General features: G+C 42.7%; 1 protein-coding gene across 8 annotated transcripts in view; it reads left to right on the top strand.

Moving 5' to 3' along the window:
- Positions 1-17,606, top strand: part of NCK2 (NCK adaptor protein 2) — a 162,889-nt gene that overhangs the window by 127,212 nt on the left and 18,071 nt on the right. For all 8 annotated transcript variants that reach the window (XM_073351333.2, XM_073351353.2, XM_073351343.2 and 5 more), the window contains one exon: positions 13,493-14,214. In XM_073351333.2, coding sequence (XP_073207434.1) covers positions 13,493-14,214 — 722 coding nt within the window. The remainder of the gene's footprint in view (positions 1-13,492; positions 14,215-17,606) is intronic.

The raw sequence follows: 17,606 nt of genomic DNA, 5'->3' as shown, positions 1-17,606 counted from the left end.
TTAAGGAGAAAATTTAAATAGAGGAAAATGAGCTTGTTGAATTATCTATATACAACTTTTGTTATTAGACATATTTACATAAAACAGAATCTTTGCCATTTTGGAATTCATCTGCTCCCACTGCTTTTTCTTCACTTGAAACCTAATCCTTTGTGCTTTTTACATTTGCCTTCACAGCAACTAATTGTTGTATTACAATGATTATGACTTAAAGTGAGGTGAAAGAAACAAAAGTATGGGGATCTCCAAAACAAAGTTGCTTTTTTCATACAAATGCCTCTATTAATGAAACCAGGGAAAGAAAAATGCCAAAAATGTATCAGCACAATTGTTGCTAAACAGTGTATTTTAATCTAATAAGCTCATGAAGTGATTAAATGCTTTCCTTTCCAGGAAATACATTAGTGGAGCTTCAGGCGTAGGGATATCCTGACACAAATTATTAATGTAGTCTTTTAGAAGGAGCAGGGATGTTTTGGCCAGACAGAGTATACATACATTTTTTTTAGACAGCTGTGATTACATCTTTGTTATCATAGGTACATACACATAAATTCTGGTACTGTCTTAACTTTGTTTTTACATTATTATGGCCATTCTGCTAAATTCTCTTTCTCAGTTACAGAATCATTTGTTCAGTAAAGTTGCACATAATAAACAAATGAAAGCTAGAGATGTTATTAATCCCTCCCACTCTGCTTGATGCCAGTAGGCTACTGAACAATTAGTTCAGTTCTACTACTGGTAACTTCCAAGTTAAAAAAAAAAAAAAATCAAATCTCCTTGCAGTGATATCTAACTTCTCTACTGTGGTACTGTATCTTAGTCCTGGTCTACACTAGGACTTTAGGTCGAATTTAGCAGCATTAAATCAATGTAAACCTGCACCCGTCCACATGATGAAGCCCTTTATTTCGACTTAAAGGGCTCTTAAAATTGATTTCCTTACTCCACACCTGACAAGCGGATTAGCGCTTAAATCGGCCTTTCTGGCTCAAATTTGGGGTACTGTGGACACAATTCGACGGTATTGGCCTCCGGGAGCTATCCCAGAGTGCTCCATTGTGACCGCTCTGGACAGCACTCTCAACTCAGATGCACTGGCCAGATAGATAGGAAAAGAACTGCGAACTTTTGAATCTCATTTCCTGTTTGGCCAGTGTGGCAAGCTGCAGGTGACCATGCAGAGCTCATCAGCAGAGGTGACCATGATGGAGTCCCAGAATCGCAAAAGAGCTCCAGCATGGACCGAACGGGAGGTACGGGATCTGATCGCTGTATGGGGAGAGGAATCCGTGCTATCAGAACTCCGTTCCGGTTTTCGAAATGCCAGAACCTTTGTCAAAATCTCCCAGGGCATGAAGGACAGAGGCCATAACAGGGACCCGAAGCAGTGCCGTGTGAAACTGAAGGAGCTGAGGCAAGCCTACCAGAAAACCAGAGAGGCAAACGGCCGCTCCGGGTCAGAGCCCCAAACATGCCACTTCTATGATGAGCTGCATGCCATTTTAGGGGGTTCAGCCACCACTACCCCAGCCATGTTGTTTGACTCCTTCAATGGAGATGGAGGCAATACGGAAGCAGGTTTTGGGGACGAAGAAGATGAGGAGGAGGTTGTAGATCGCTCACAGCAAGCAAGTGGAAAAACCAGTTTTCCCGACAGCCAGGAACTGTTTCTCACCCTGGACCTGGAGCCAGTACCCCCCGAACCCACCCAAGGCTGCCTCCTGGATCCAGCAGGCGGAGAAGGGACCTCCGGTGAGTGTACCTTTTAAAATACTATACATGGTTTAAAAGCAAGCATGTGAAAGGATTACTTTGCCCTGGCATTCGCGGCTCTCCTGGATGTACTCCCAAAGCCTTTGCAAAAGGTTTCTGGGGAGGGCAGCCTTCTTGCGTCCTTCATGGTAGGACACTTTACCACTCCAGGCCAGTAACACGTACTCGGGAATCATTGTACAACAAAGCATTGCAGTGTATGTTTGCTGGCGTTCAAACAACAGCCGTTCTTTATCTCTCTGAGTTATCCTCAGGAGAGTGAGATATAGTTCATGGTCACCTGGTTGAAATAGAGTGCTTTCCCTCAGGGGACACTAAGAGGAGCCCATTCCTGCTGGGCTGTTTGCCTGTGGCTAAACAGAAATGTTCCCCGCTGTTAGCCACAGGGAGGGGGGGAGGTTTGAGGGTTTAGCCACGTGGTGTGGGGAGGCAAAATGCGACCTTGTAACGAAAGCACATGTGCTCTGTATGTAATGTTAACAGCAAGGTTTACCCTGAAAGAGTGTAGCCACTGTTTTATAAAATGTGTCTTTTTAAATACCGCTGTCCCTTTTTTTTTCTCCACCAGCTGCATGTGTTTCAATGATCACAGGATCTTCTCCTTCCCAGAGGCTAGTGAAGCTTAGAAAGAAAAAAAAACGCACTTGAGATGAAATGTTCTCCGAGCTCATGCTGTCCTCCCACACTGACAGAGCACAGACGAATGCGTGGTGGCAAATAATGTCAGAGTGCAGGAAAGCACAAAATGACCGGGAGGAGAGGTGGCGGGCTGAAGAGAGTAAGTGGTGGGCTGAAGACAGGGCTGAAGCTCAAATGTGGCGGCAGCGTGATGAGAGGAGGCAGGATTCAATGCTGAGGCTGCTGGAGGACCAAACCAGTATGCTCCAGTGTATGGTTGAGCTGCAGCAAAGGCAGCTGGAGCACAGACTGCCACTACAGCCCCTGTGTAACCAACCGTCCTCCTCCCCAAGTTCCATAGCCTCCACACCCAGACGCCCAAGAACGCAGTGGGGGGGCCACCGGCCAACCAGCCACTCCGCCACAGAGGATTGCCCAAAAAAAAGAAGGCTGGCATTCAATAAATTTTAAAGTTGTAAACTTTTAAAGTGCTGTGTGGCATTTTCCTTCCCTCCTCCACCATCCCTCCTGGGCTATCTTGGTAGTCATCCCCCTATTTGTGTGATGAATGAATAAAGAATGCATGAATGTGAAGCAACAATGACTTTATTGCCTCTGCAAGCGGTGATCGAAGGGAGGAGGGAAGGGTGGTTAGCTTACAGGGAAGTAGAGTGAACCAAGGGGCGGGGGGGGTTTCATCAAAGAGAAACAAACAGAACTTTCACACCGTAGCCTGGCCAATCATGAAACTGGTTTTCAAAGCTTCTCTGATGCGTACCGTGCCCTCCTGAGCTCTTCTAACCGCCCTGGTGTCTGGCTGCGCGTAACCAGCAGCCAGGCGATTTGCCTCAACCTCCCACCCCGCCATAAACGTCTCCCCCTTACTCTCACAGATATTGTGGAGCACACAGCAAGCAGTAATAACAGTGGGAATATTGGTTTCGCTGAGGTCTAAGCGAGTCAGTAAACTGCGCCAGCGCGCCTTTAAACGTCCAAATGCACATTCTACCACCATTCTGCACTTGCTCAGCCTGTAGTTGAACAGCTCCTGACTACTGTCCAGGCTGCCTGTGTACGGCTTCATGAGCCATGGCATTAAGGGGTAGGCTGGGTCCCCAAGGATACATATAGGCATTTCAACATCCCCAACAGTTATTTTCTGGTCTGGGAATAAAGTCCCTTCCTGCAGCTTTTGAAACAGACCAGAGTTCCTGAAGATGCGAGCGTCATGTACCTTTCCCGGCCATCCCACGTTGATGTTGGTGAAACGTCCCTTGTGATCCACCAGAGCTTGCAGCACTATTGAAAAGTACCCCTTGCGGTTTATATACTCGGCGGCTTGGTGCTCCGGTGCAAAGATAGGGATAGGAGTTCCGTCTATGGCCCCACCACAGTTAGGGAATCCCATTGCAGCAAAGCCATCCACTATGACCTGCACATTTCCCAGGGTCACTACCCTTGATATCAGCAGATCTTTGATTGCGTGGGCTACTTGTATCACAGCAGCCCCCACAGTAGATTTGCCCTCTCCAAATTGATTCCCTACTGACCGGTAGCTGTCTGGCGTTGCAAGCTTCCACAGGGCTATCGCCACTCGCTTCTCAACTGTGAGGGCTGCTCTCATCTTGGTATTCATGCGCCTCAGGGCAGGGGAAAGCAAGTCACAAAGTTCCATGAAAGTGCCCTTACCCATGCAAAAGTTTCGCAGCCACTGGGAATCGTCCCAGACCTGCAACACTATGCGGTCCCACCAGTCTGTGCTTGTTTCCCAAGCCCAGAGTCGGTGTTCCACAGCATGAACCTGCCCCATTAGCACCATGATGCATGCATTGGCAGGGCCCATGCTTTCAGAGAAATCTGTGTCCATGTCCTGATCGCTCACGTGACCGCGCTGACGTCGCCTCCTTGCCCGGTATCGCTTTGCCAGGTTCTGGTGCTGCATATACTGCTGGATAATGCGTGTGGTGTTTAATGTGCTCCTAATTGCCAAAGTGAGCTGAGCGGCCTCCGTGCTTGCCTTGGTATGGCGTCCGCACAGAAAAAAGGCGCGGAACGATTGTCTGCCGTTGCTCTGACGGAGGGAGGGGCGACTGAGGATACGGCTTACAGGGTTGGCTTCAGGGAGCTAAAATCAAGAAAGGGGGTGGCTTTTCATCAAGGAGTATTTCAGGCAGGACTTCACGGATGGTTCCAATAAGAAATGTTGCACCTAAGTTATTGTTCTTATTGGAACAAGGAGGTTAGCCTGGCCTCTGATTGATACATGGTTAGATTTACCTTGCTGAACCTTCTCTGTGAGTGACTGCAGTGTGACCTAGAGGAATGAGTCCCCTAGACAGGGGAGCGGGGGAAGCAAAAGCGTACAAAACAAATCTGGTCTATTTCTTGTTTTGATCCACTCCATCTGTCTTTTACATCTTTGGCTGGCAGCAGACGGTGCAGAAGGACTGCATGCCATCCACATCTCATGGCTGCTCGGCAGAAGATGGTACAGTACGACTTCTAGCCATCCTCATCTCTTGACTGCCCGGCAGAAGATGGTACAGTACGACTGCTAGCAATCTGTATCGCCTGCCTGCTCACCATAAGACGGTTCAATAGGACTGACTGCAGGACTAAAGAGAATGACCTGGTCAAGTCACTCCAAATTTAGTCCCTGCGCCCATGTCTGCCCAGGCGCTCCCAGCCGACGTGGCCAGGAGCACCTCAGACATGACGAGGACGGCTACCAGTCGTCCTGTACCATCTGCTGCCACAATGCAATGGGTTGCTGCTACTGTGTAGCAATGCCGTACCACGTCTGCCAGCACCCAGGAGAGATACGGTGACGGTTACCTGAGCGGGCTCCATGCTTGCCGTGGTATGGCGTCTGCACAGGTAACTCAGGAAAAAAGGCACGAAACGATTGTCTGCCCTTGCTTTCACAGAGGGCGTGAAACGATTGTCTGCCCTTGCTTTCACGAAGGGAGGGAAGGAAGGGGGGCCTGACAATATGTACCCAGAACCACCCGCGACAATGTTTTAGCCCCATCAGGCATTGGGATCTCAACCCAGAATTCCAATGGGCAGCAGAGACTGCGGGAACTGTGGGATAGCTATCCACAGTGCAACACTCCGGAAGTCGACTCTAGCCTTGGTACTGTGGAAGCACTCCGCCGAGTTAATGCACTTAATGCACTTAGAGCATTTTCTGTGGGGACACACACACTCGAATATATAAAACAGATTTCTAAAAAACCGACTTCTATTAATTTGACCTAATTTCGTAGTGTAGACATACCCTAAGTACCAATCAGTGACTGACTGGCTTGCTCACAGATAAGTTCAAACAAAAAGCAAAACAGTCTTTGAGCTTTGAAAGACTTCACTTGTTTGTTGTTTTCTTTTAGTTTTTCTACCTTGTTGTGGTTTGTGGCATGAGCCAGAAAAAGAAGTACTGAACTACAGTGCAAGAGGTTGTTTTTTGTTGAATTTCTAGCCCAGCCTAAACCAGAAAGTTCTAGAAATCTTGTGGGGGGAAAAAACAGCTTGTGAGATTTCCAGCCTGAATTTGTTTTCCAAGCAAAAAAGCTTTCAGATCATCTCTTAAAATACCTAATAAGCCTTTAAAGTGATTTTGGGATTTTTTTTTACGCTTCAGAATCCAAGCTTCTTTTTAATGCACATTATCACAACAGATATACCTATCTACAGTTCTGTTTACAGAACTGTTCCTCTCAGTTCAGCTCTACCCTTTCTAATTAGCGCTTCACTCTGGTTTTGAAACAATTGTCTCCTGGCTCTCTAGCTGCTAGATCTTTTTGTTTCATGCATTGTTTTATCCATGTCTGATCACTTTCTTCTAGGTGTCATTACAGCCATGGACTTCTGTGAACTTTTGATATTTAATCGGCTCTTGCAGTTTAGTGCTTAAAGAGGATATATTTGCTTTTCATAGTCTGTTACCATAGTGCAGAGATTCTAAGAAACCATGTTACTTCTCCTATTTATGAATTGCATCTAAAATTCATAGTCTTAACTCTGGATGGTTAATTGTAGTTGATCTTCCAGTAATCTCCGTGTCCATGTTGTCTTTTTGTGTTGATTCCACTACAGCAGTGTGGCATTAGTGAATTCTTAGGCCTGGTCTACACTACAGAGTTAGGTCAAAGTAAGTCAGCTTACATCGGCCTAACTCTATAAACATCTACACTAAAATGTAGCTCCCACCGAAGTAACTCGTCTACTACACCGACTTAATAACTCCACCTCTGTGAGAGGCATAGCACTTAAGTAGATGTAGTTAGGTTGACGCAGTGTCAGTGTAGACACTGCTTTCCTTACATTGACTGTTGCTGCCTTCTAGAAACCATCCCACAATGCCCCACAATGGCAATTAAATTGGTGCAAGAGTTCTTGTTGAGGATGCGCACCACCAACGAAGGGAGCTTAAAGTGGACATGTAAAACTGATTCAATTACTGCGGTGGCTGTATGCCAACATAACTTAGGTCGATTTAATTTTGTAGTGTAGACATGCCCTTATTCATAATGAGGTCCACAGTCCCATGACATTGGGCACTCTGCTTACTCTATGCAGCCTTTGGAGGCAGACCAAACCTCTCATTCAGAAGCAGGGAAAGTGTGGCTCCATCTCTGAAAAACTGCCAGATTCCATCTGCCTCTCCAGCTGCAGGCAGACAGACTAGCTCCTCCTGATGCAAAGCAAATTTAAAGAAGAAAAAGTAAGGGGGGGGGAGGCTTAAAATCTCCAGGCTGTCAGAATCTGCCTTTATAGGCAGAGATTATTTCCTTTCTCCTCAATGGAGAAATGCCCCCACCCACGTGGAGGGCAGCAAGGCAGAGAATGCTGAGAGGGAAACCAGATGTTGTCTTTCCTCCATCTCCCCCACTGTTTAAATGCCTACGTTGGGATCTGTGCCTGTTCTGTAAAGATCCAGGCCTTTCTCAAGTGTTCAGACAGGCAGGATTTCCAGCAGCCTCTTTCCCTGGAAGCAATGGTAAAATGCACTAGGCTTAGTACAGACAGCAGCAGCAGCCCCAAGTCCGAGACCAGCAAGCAGCAGCTCCCTCCTGGTGTCTGCAGAGCAGCTCCCTATCCTCTCCCCCGCCCTGCTGCAGTGTAGATCAGGTCTCAGAGTGCAGCATGGCAAATCGGTGCAGAAAAGACCAGGCCATAGAAGTGCTGTTTCCTCTATGCACACATATACACAACCCCCACATGGGGAATTCTCCCTGCTAAGACAGGGAGACCAACACTCCAAATCAGAGCTCAAGACTCAAATAATAAAATAAATACATAGCTCCCTACCACATACATGCACAGAGAATAGACTTTCAGGAAAAGTATATTGAGTATTGTAAACTATAGTTTGAGGTCTGTAGATACCGTATATAAACTTTAGCTAGATATCCCTTCTCATATACCCTGTGAGCATGTAATAGTGGGATGGAGATTTCCTGCCGTGCTTAAAGACTGGGACAACAACGGGGCTCTTGTCCTGCAGGTTGCCATGTCTTAACTATTGGGCTTTCATTCCCAGTGATTGCTGTGGGTCACCAGGCTTTAATGTCCTGGTTATTGCTCTCAGCTTCTATTGCAGGATGTCAGTTTTCACTATCACTTCCATCTCTTTCTCCGGCACGTGGCTATGAATTGATGAGAGGGACAGCAGTGTAGATGTGGAAGAAGCAGCAGACAGTGAGGGGCCTTTGGCTCACCATTTCTTTCTTCTACCCCCCACGTCCCCTGACCTCCAGTTTCTACGGCTAGAAGGTTTATTGGTGTGCACAGTCAAAATTTATCCCAGTGTCATTACCAAAGATGGGTGTGCCTTTTTCCCCTGCGGTCAAGGGCTCATCATTTCTAAGTGGGGAAAAAAATTTTATCTGAAAGAGTGACATCCTTACTATATAGGTCCTTCGCAGGCCGCTAAATCCAGGTAGGCATAATCTCAGCTCTCTCCTTCAGACAGCATGCTAACAAGGATAAGTAAATAAATCAAAGAGAATTGTCATATGATACCTGTAGAACTGATCAATGAAATTGTTTTTAATTGTTCACTTTATTAATATAACTTCATAAGTAAAGTTTTATAAATGAAACTACATTCATTCATAAAACCAGGTACCCCAATAACTGGCTAATTGAGTTTCACTTGTAATCCAGTTGCTGCTTAAGTCACTGAAACTTGCACTGTTTCAACATTGTAACTTCTGTTCACTGTTTGTCATTCATTATACTTGTCTATATTGGAACTTCCTTTCACTGTTTGCCATTCCTTACACTTGTCCGTATTGTAACTCAAACTCCATTTTAACTTGTCCCAAACTTGTCTCTATTTCAAAATGCTCACTCCATTTTGTAAAAGCTTGCTGCAACCTTCATTTTTGCAAAACCCTGCTGTAATCTTATTAGTGTAGTTTAGATGTGTGAATGAGGTATGTATGGATGATGGAATCAACCTCCAGCCTCAGCCTGTCCTGATGAAATAAAGTGTAAACACCAGTGGCAGAAGATGCAGACAACAGCCCTGACAAAGCAAAAAAGAGTCCACCCTAAAAAGAAAAGAACAAAAGTACAATTGAAGAAACATCAAAGCCAGGTCCTAGGCTGAAAGTCATGTCTCCGATTGATGGGTGATCAATCACACCGGACCCAGAGGCAGCCTGACACAGCAAGATCTATAGACTCTGAATTCAAACTAAAGCCTACAAGAAGGATGGGTGAGATGGAAGACTTTGGAGGGTAACATTCTGCTGCCAACATGGAAGGGCATCGGTGCATGCCCAACAGAGACCCAGTCCTTCCTTGTGCCCGGCTTTCCTGGCCAGTTAGCCGCCACAAGCTACGAACCCAAGCCATGAACTCAAGCTACATTCAGGACTGGTAACTATCTAGCAGCTGCAGAATATTTGGGGGGGGGGGTGTACATAGGTATTAGATATTAGTTATTGGTTTTAAATCAAATTGTGTTATTATAATGAACGTGACATCTTGTCTTGTCTTCTGAAACGATAGTGTAGTTTTATCTGTATAACAAACCCTAAGTGCCCCTGCATGCTTTCAGAAGCAGTGCTAATATGGGTGGACAGTATAGCAGGTATGATCTCTCTCAGCCTATTAAATAAATCTCACAGCCTCAGAGCTTTTCCCTGAGAAGGAGTCAGGGCATGCAGACAGCTATCCTAGATTTCCTGCAAATGGGGACAATTGAACCTGTCCCTGCTCTTCAGAGGAAAAAAGGCCCTATTCCATATTATTCCTAGTTTTAAAAAAAAAAAAGTCAGATTGTTACAGAGCACTTCTCAACATCAAGTGTCTCAACAAATCATTTTAAAAAAATCAAAATTCAATATGGAGACCTTAAAATCCATACGATCTGCCATCGACCAAGGGGACTGTATGACATCTATACCTGGGAACAATGCAGGTGTCCATATCTCAATTCAGCAGTCTCACAGATGCTTCTTAAACTTTCCTCTTGAAGCACAACATTACCCATATAGGTTCTTGCTCTTAGATTTAGCAGCAGCACTTTTGTTTATAAAAGTGCTGGTAGAGTTAATATCACCTGTCAGAAAGGAAGTGATCTCTGTCTACCCCGTCCTGGGTGACCTTATCCAAGCCTCATCCAGAGTCAGTCAGAGACTATCCTACCGAAACAGGACGCTCCAAAGCCACAATTTTGTGAAAGTCTCAGTTATTCCCAATCTGTGAATGGGAACGGTTACTGTCCTCTACAAAGTTGCTTGTTGCAGAAAACGCAGAAGCAGAGAAATCTTATCTAAATAGTCTGTTAAGGGGAGTACCCGTTCATATGCTTCTGTCTCTTCTGGGATCATTGGTCTCCCATGTGGATATTCTTAGTGGGCCAGTGCTCACATGAGGCTACCACAGAGCTTTGTCTTATCCCTCCCTAACCTATTCCTTATCCACCGTAGGAGGATTCTTGGATCATTCACAGGCAGTCAAGGACCATCCAAGGAATCTGGCTCAAATGAGAGTAAGCACAGCATAAATTGGTGAGAGCTCAGGATAATCCAATATGGTCTCAAGGCTTTGCTCCCATATCTGGACTTAACTCAAGTGCTGATCATGACAGACAATACCTCAGCCATTCATATGTAAACAGACAAAGGAAACAAAGTCTACAGTCCTTCAAAGAGAAGCTCACCTCCTGATGACTTGGGAAAAGGAAAATGTGCAGTCATTTTGCTCCCTTCCCAGCCAAAGCAAAATTGAATATTGCGGCTGACTGGCTCATCATGCAAAAGTCAGATCATCCAGAATGGGAATTACACCTAGAGGTGTACATCTCCTGGTAAAGAAATTTAGTCTCACAGCAACAGATCTGTTTGCCTTCCACCTGAATCATGAAGTTTCAGTGTTTTTTCTTTTTCCAGTTGAGATCACAGAGCCAGGGCAACAGATGCTTTGTTGTGAAGATAGCCAAAGGAGACTCTTATATGCCTTCCTTTCCTTTTTCTCTCCTCAGCAGAATGCTGAAGACGATCAGAAGAGAAGCAGCACTGGTAATTCTGGTATATCTTTCTGGCCAAGGAGACCTTGATTCTCTCGTCTTCTTGAAAGGGTACAAAGCTCCCCCTCAGTTTTCCATCTAAAGGGTTATGATATTACAAGGCCAATTATGCATCAAAATCCAAACTGTGTGAGTCTAGCTGCCTAGTTCTTGAACAGAGCCTCTTAAGCCAAAGAAGTTGTTCAGAGGGCTGATATCCACAACTTTAGCTTCCAAAAATAAATCTACAAACTCAGCATATTTGAGGGCCTGGTTGAGCTTTAACCATCGGTCCTAGGACAAATGACACCCCCCACCAAATCATCTTCATGGGTACCACAGATGCTCAGATTTCTTCAAAATGGATTTGGGTTATGCCTGTCAGTTCCGACTTTCAAAGGTCAAGTTACTGCTTTGTCTAAGTGCTTAATTTTCCTTAGAGTGCTTAGTTTTTCCTAGGCTTATGGAAGTGTCTCGACTAGCAGTTTCTCAGAAGTGGAGCCACAATGCTTCTGATTGACAGATATGGTCTGCCTCCAAGTCTGTGCATAGAGCAGAATTCCCACTTTCCTGGATCTTATTGCTCAAGAAAGGAAAATTTCAGAAAAGTTTTCCTATACTTTAGTACCAGACCTTAAGGTTTCCTGGAACTGATAGGGATAAATATTTTGAAATCTCAGCTACTAGTATGGATTTGTGGGGGGGTGTTAAATCACATCTCAGTCGTTACATTTGTGCGTGAAGAAGTAATGAGGTCATTAATTTCAGACTTGCATTTTGTTCAGCTTTTTTATATAGTAACAAATGTTTTGTTTGTACATAACCTCCCTAATTAACTTCACTTAGTTCTTGTATTCTTTTGGTTGACAGTCACTGCTAAATAGCTGAGATTGGAATTTTTCATCAGAGATTGGACCTTAGCCAACTTCCTACTGGAGTTTGCTCAAAGAGTAGAAGTGGTGTTATCACGTTGTATCCCATAGGGCAATAAACTGGTCTCTCTGCTGTCATCTTGCCAAGGAGCACAGCCACTCATTTCCAGCTGAAGTGATATGGTTAGCAGGATGTGAAAGCTGGATGAGCAGGCTCTAACAGGGAATGGGTAACCACTTGGAACAGGTCAGAGAAGCCTTTTGCAATTCTTGGAATGTTCTTCAGTCAAAAGTTATAGTTCTTGATCTCAGTTAGATCAGCTTAACCAGTTAATTTCTTTCTCTTTTTGAAGCTGCCTAAATATACTCAGTCTAGCAGACGTTTATGTATGTTGCTCAAAAGAATAACCTGTAAGAATATACCAGGTGGGTTTATTTGCACTAGACAAGCACTTTGCTTAATTACAAACAGAGCAATTTAGCAAATGATGTGGTCAAGCAAAATTGGTATTGTAATCACAGTTACATTACATAGATGGCTACTTCTGATGAGACCATTTCTTTTTTTAAATACTGCCACACTTTTGATTTTCACTACATGTTTCATAGGCAGTTTATGTTCATGTCATCTTAGATAAATTGCTCCCTGCTAGTTGAATAATGCTCATTATAGGATCCTGGAGCATAGAGAAAAGTACAAAATTGTTAGATTTTGCATCACCTTTGTTTTCTGTCCATTGTGTTTGATTTCTGAATGCTGGCTGACTTGTGCTGTATTGAGGTTCCATCTTAATAAATAACATCAGAATTTAATTAAATCATTTGAAATTCAGAAGAGCAAGTTACTACTATTCTGTACCAGTCTGTTTATATACTTAGGCAGTCTTTGGTACAGATGTTTGAAAATGATGATGTCTGCAGAACTCTGGAATTTTCTGATTGACATGCTGAGAAACCACACCAATGCCAAAAATCTCCAGTTAAACATACACACATAACTTCATTCCTTTCTAAATATATTTTCCATTTCCTAATATCATTGAAGGTAATTCAAAATGTACATTTCTTGAAAATTATAGAACCTGAGGGTTACTTGAAGTCACTCCACCTATATAGCCTCATACCTGGAACATTCTAGGTGCACAATTCAACAGGAAACTTGATAGTTTCAGATGAAGTTGGTTGGAGACTGAAGAATGAAGTGGGGCAGAATGTAGTTTGTTCAGAAGGACCTTTTTCACTGTGCTAACTTTTTTTTTTATTTTTACTTTTTTCCTGACCAATTTAAGTGATTATAGTTATAATTAAAAGATATGATAAACTGACTGGATTTTAGAAGACATAACATCCCTGGAGGACTAATTGCTTATGTAAATGATGTGTCTTTCATCACTCTGTGTTTCTCCGTTACCATTAACTGACTTTGTAGAGAGGTACATTAAAGGACAAATTAAAGCTTATATTTAGAAGCTGAACCAATAGACAAACAGCAATTTCTTAAAATATTAAGACATTGATATTTCCCGACAGTCTGTGTCCAGTGTCATAGTTATGACCTGTATGTGTAACATTTTTGTTAACGACAGGGAAAGCACTTGGCTAATTTTATAGCTATGCATTATAGAGACTAAATGGTTTTTTTTATTATTTTTTCTATTTATATCCTGCATGCCTACTAGAAATTTCTCTTTTTATTTAACAGGTTTGGGTAAAACAAAAAGGAAGACAAGTGCACGAGATGCCTCACCTACTCCTAGTACAGATGCAGAATATCCATCCAACGGTAGCAGTGCAGATCGGATTTATGACCTTAACATCCCAGCCTACGTTAAATTTGCCTATGTGGCAGAGAGGGAGGATGAGCTGTCCCTTGTTAAAGGATCCCGAGTCATTGTTATGGAAAAGTGCAGTGACGGCTGGTGGAGAGGTAGCTACAATGGACAGATTGGCTGGTTTCCTTCGAACTATGTGGTGGAGGAAGTTGAGGAAGCAACTGCAGATTCCCCAAGTTTTCTAAGTTTAAGGAAAGGTGCATCCATGAGTAATGGCCAGAGCTCAAAACTACTTCATGTTGTTCAGACACTGTATCCATTCAGCTCCGTCACAGAGGAAGAGCTCAATTTTGAAAAGGGGGAAACCATGGAAGTCATTGAAAAACCAGAAAATGACCCAGAATGGTGGAAATGTAAAAATTCCCGAGGGCAAATTGGTCTTGTTCCTAAAAACTATGTAGTAATCTTAAGTGATGGTCCTACCATTAACACGTCCCATCCACCTCCGATAAGCTATACAGGGCCATCTTCTACAGGACGGTTTGCTGGAAGAGAGTGGTATTATGGGAATGTTACCCGGCATCAAGCAGAATGTGCCCTAAATGAGAGGGGAGTGGAAGGGGACTTCCTTGTTAGAGATAGTGAATCTTCGGTAAGTGACATTCAACACTTGAATTTTTATTATTTGCTTCATATAAATAAACAAAACTACCGTATGGTGTTTGAAGTAGCAATGATGATAGTGAATAATTACCTTACATTAGTACAGTGAGTGTCTATCCCAAAAGAAGTAAGCAATTTACAAACTTTACAAACTGATATTTTTGCTATACACTGGAGTCACTTCATTCACTACTGAGGTGCAACCATTTTTGGAATGAAACACAACAATTGTGAACTAGTTTGTGTACTAATTTTGGAGTCACTAGTCATAATTCCCTAGTAAAGATTGAATTCCATTTTGAACTTAAAGCAGGGATTCTCTTGTTAGGTATGAAAAATACAGCATATCCTCCCCAAATTTACCACACTTACTCTGAGTACAAAAAATAATTTAAAATGGGTCTTTTAAGAAATTTAGCATCTGTAGCAGTCTTTTCTTTGTCTCGAGTGAACTTAATAATGAAATAACATCTTCAAATTTTCCATATAGTTAAAATTTCTTGAACTCTTGTGCATAGGTTTTATTTGAAGAAATTAGGTGGTAATAAAGTAAATTAAGTTGTAATTAAAGATTTTATCTAATTTTTATTATTATAATAAGTTGCAGACAGCATCAAGTAACTCTTAAGTTGAGCCACAGTGACATCAGAGGGATGTTGTAATTACGTCAAACCAAGCATTACAAATGCAGGAAATTCAGAAAAGTTTACATTTAAATGTGTTCCAAATATACTAAGGTATGGAATCACTCAAACAACCTGAACTCTGTCTTATAGTGACATCATGACAAGAAAATTGTAGTTAAAATCCCTTAGTGTGTCTTTTAAAAATAAGTGTTATCTAATCTGGGACCTCTAATACTAAAAAGCCTTAATCGTTATCATATGGTTATTGCATGGCATCAGCCTAACTCAGTCTTAGGGTTTATCTACATACAATTTAAGTATACCGAAACGGTATCCATCTGAAACCAGCATAAGTACAATTCCATAAGGTGGACGCAGTATACCACTTTAAAAGTATTTATATTCCCATAAATTTAGGGCACCTGTATTAAAGCACCTTTATGCCAGTATAATTGCATCCACACTATGAGTTATACTGATTTAACTATACTGGTTTCAAAGTAATAAAGTTAAAGCAATATATATAAAACTGTGTAGAGGCCAGATCTTAAGATAGTTTTTTGTCTGAGAATATATAGCTTAAATAGGCCCAGCTATTGGAGCATTAGATCATTTGTATTAATCATTTCTACTTAGAACTTCTGACTAAGATTATTTTTCATATGATCCGTTAATCTAATATCAACTGTTTCTGTGTTGTTTAGGTTCTGTAAAATGACTTCACAAAACAATAGTACGTTAGGGTAAATATTGGTTGACAAATTGTGGCTTTTCATTAGTTACTATTAATCTAAAATTACCTTTTAGAAATTGATAATATTTTAGTTCTTCATGCTTCTGTTGAAGTACATTTTGTATTTCACGTGCTATAATTAGTGCTGGCCAGGTAAAGGTCAATTTAAATCCAGCTCTTAAAATGTAGTCAAACGTCTGCAAAATGAATAATGTTGCGGCAGATTGGCCAGGTTGCAATCACAGGCACTTCTGAACACAGCTCTTGTTACCCAGTTCTTTTTTGAGGGAGCGTTTCCAGAATTAGCAGAAATACCCTATAGCAGGGATTGGCAACCTTTGGCCCGCGACCCGCCTGGGTAAACCCCCTGGCGGGTAGGGCCAGTTTGTTTACCTGCCGCGTCTGCAGGTTTGGCCAATCGCCACTCCCACTGGCCGCAGTTCACCACTTCAGGCCAATGGGAGCTGCTGGAAGGGGCGCTGGCCAAGGGGTGTGCTGGCCGCAGCTTCCTGCAGCCCCCATTGGCCTGGAGCGGCAAACCACGGCCAATGGGAGCTGCAGTCAGCCAAACCTGTGGGCACCACAGGTAAACAAACTGGCCCAGCCCGCCAGGGTGGCTTACCCTGGCAGGCCATGTGCCAAAGGTTGCCGATCTCTGCCTTATAGTAAGTGTAAATCTACTCTTGAGTTTACTGGAGTTTGGTTTTTTTAACTCAGTGGTGTACTTTAAGTTGAGGTTTGCTGGCATACCTTGTTTCTGCCAGTAAGATTGTTGGTGTCAAGGGAATAATTTAAAGGCAAGAAAATAGTTTTTAAAAGTTGCTTCAACATTTTTCTTTTGTTTTTTTTAATTTAAACTCTCGCAAAATATTACTTTATTTTCTGAAACACATTTGCTGCTTTATTCTTACTACGGTTAGAAGAAGTGGAGGCTGACAAGTATTTCCACTCCTTGTAATTCTCATTTCATACACAAGAGTATTGATGACATACAGATGATGTCTTGCAAAATGATTGTCTGTGTAGGTTTCAGGCCTCGCAACCTAAGGGTTTTTCCTGGTAGACTACCGGGTTTTGGTTCCTTCTCTGGGGGAAACCCATCAAAATCTGCTGCTTCACAACTTAACTCTACGTCTCTTGGACTGTTAGTTTCTGTTTCTTGTCGCAGATTTTCTAGACATGACTTTGTGCAGCCTCTCTGTTATCTTATTTGCAAAATGTGGGGAATAATAGTTTGTCTTTTGCTGTCGTGGGGATATGCAGCCTTAGTTAATAAGAGCTATGAAGTGCACAGAAATATTAACAGCAGTCATTGAAAGAAGAGAACTTGAGGCTCATGGTATTCTGGCTCCCAGTCCGCAGTGGTCAATACTCTAGGGTGACGGATATTTTGTAGGTCTTTCTCTATTTTATGTGGATTCTGCCCATAAGGTAAAAATTATCTCTACACAACAAAGTATTATAGAAAAGTAATTTTTTTAAAAAGATGTAAATTGTGTTGGGGGCTGTATATCTGGAACGTCTAGCCCCAACTATGCACCACAAATTCTATCCTAGGCCCTGAACCAGCATACCAGTTTTCAGGCTGCTCTGACTGTGCAAATGGATTTTACAGCAGTTTGAAAATATTGCTAAACAGAAACACTTTTGCAACATTTACTAACGTGTGGCTACGTGCTGCGCCATAATGACCACTGTGTTACAGCTCTTTTTTGTTGTCTAGGTCTAAAAAGACACTCTGACTTCTATCTGAAATATAGAAAATACATTAGCCTTTTTATTTAATGACCTCATATTTGATCAATTGTTGTCCAATATGGTTGCCAAATGGTGGTTCTCTCACTCTGCAGTAGGATTGTCGCTTATGGGGCATACAAAGACTCAGTCAAGGTATAGTCAAGTAAGTCAGCTGTAAGTCAGTGACCCCATAAAAGTCTCATTGGACAACCCCATGGAATTTACTAAGCTCATCAGCAAAACATGATTGCTACAGCACTACACAGAAAGTTTAGGTTCAGGCTT

Source organism: Lepidochelys kempii, chromosome 1 (assembly GCF_965140285.1).
Source record: "Lepidochelys kempii isolate rLepKem1 chromosome 1, rLepKem1.hap1, whole genome shotgun sequence".
NCBI lineage: Eukaryota > Metazoa > Chordata > Testudines > Cheloniidae > Lepidochelys > Lepidochelys kempii.
This window is presented reverse-complemented; position numbering and strand designations above follow the sequence as displayed.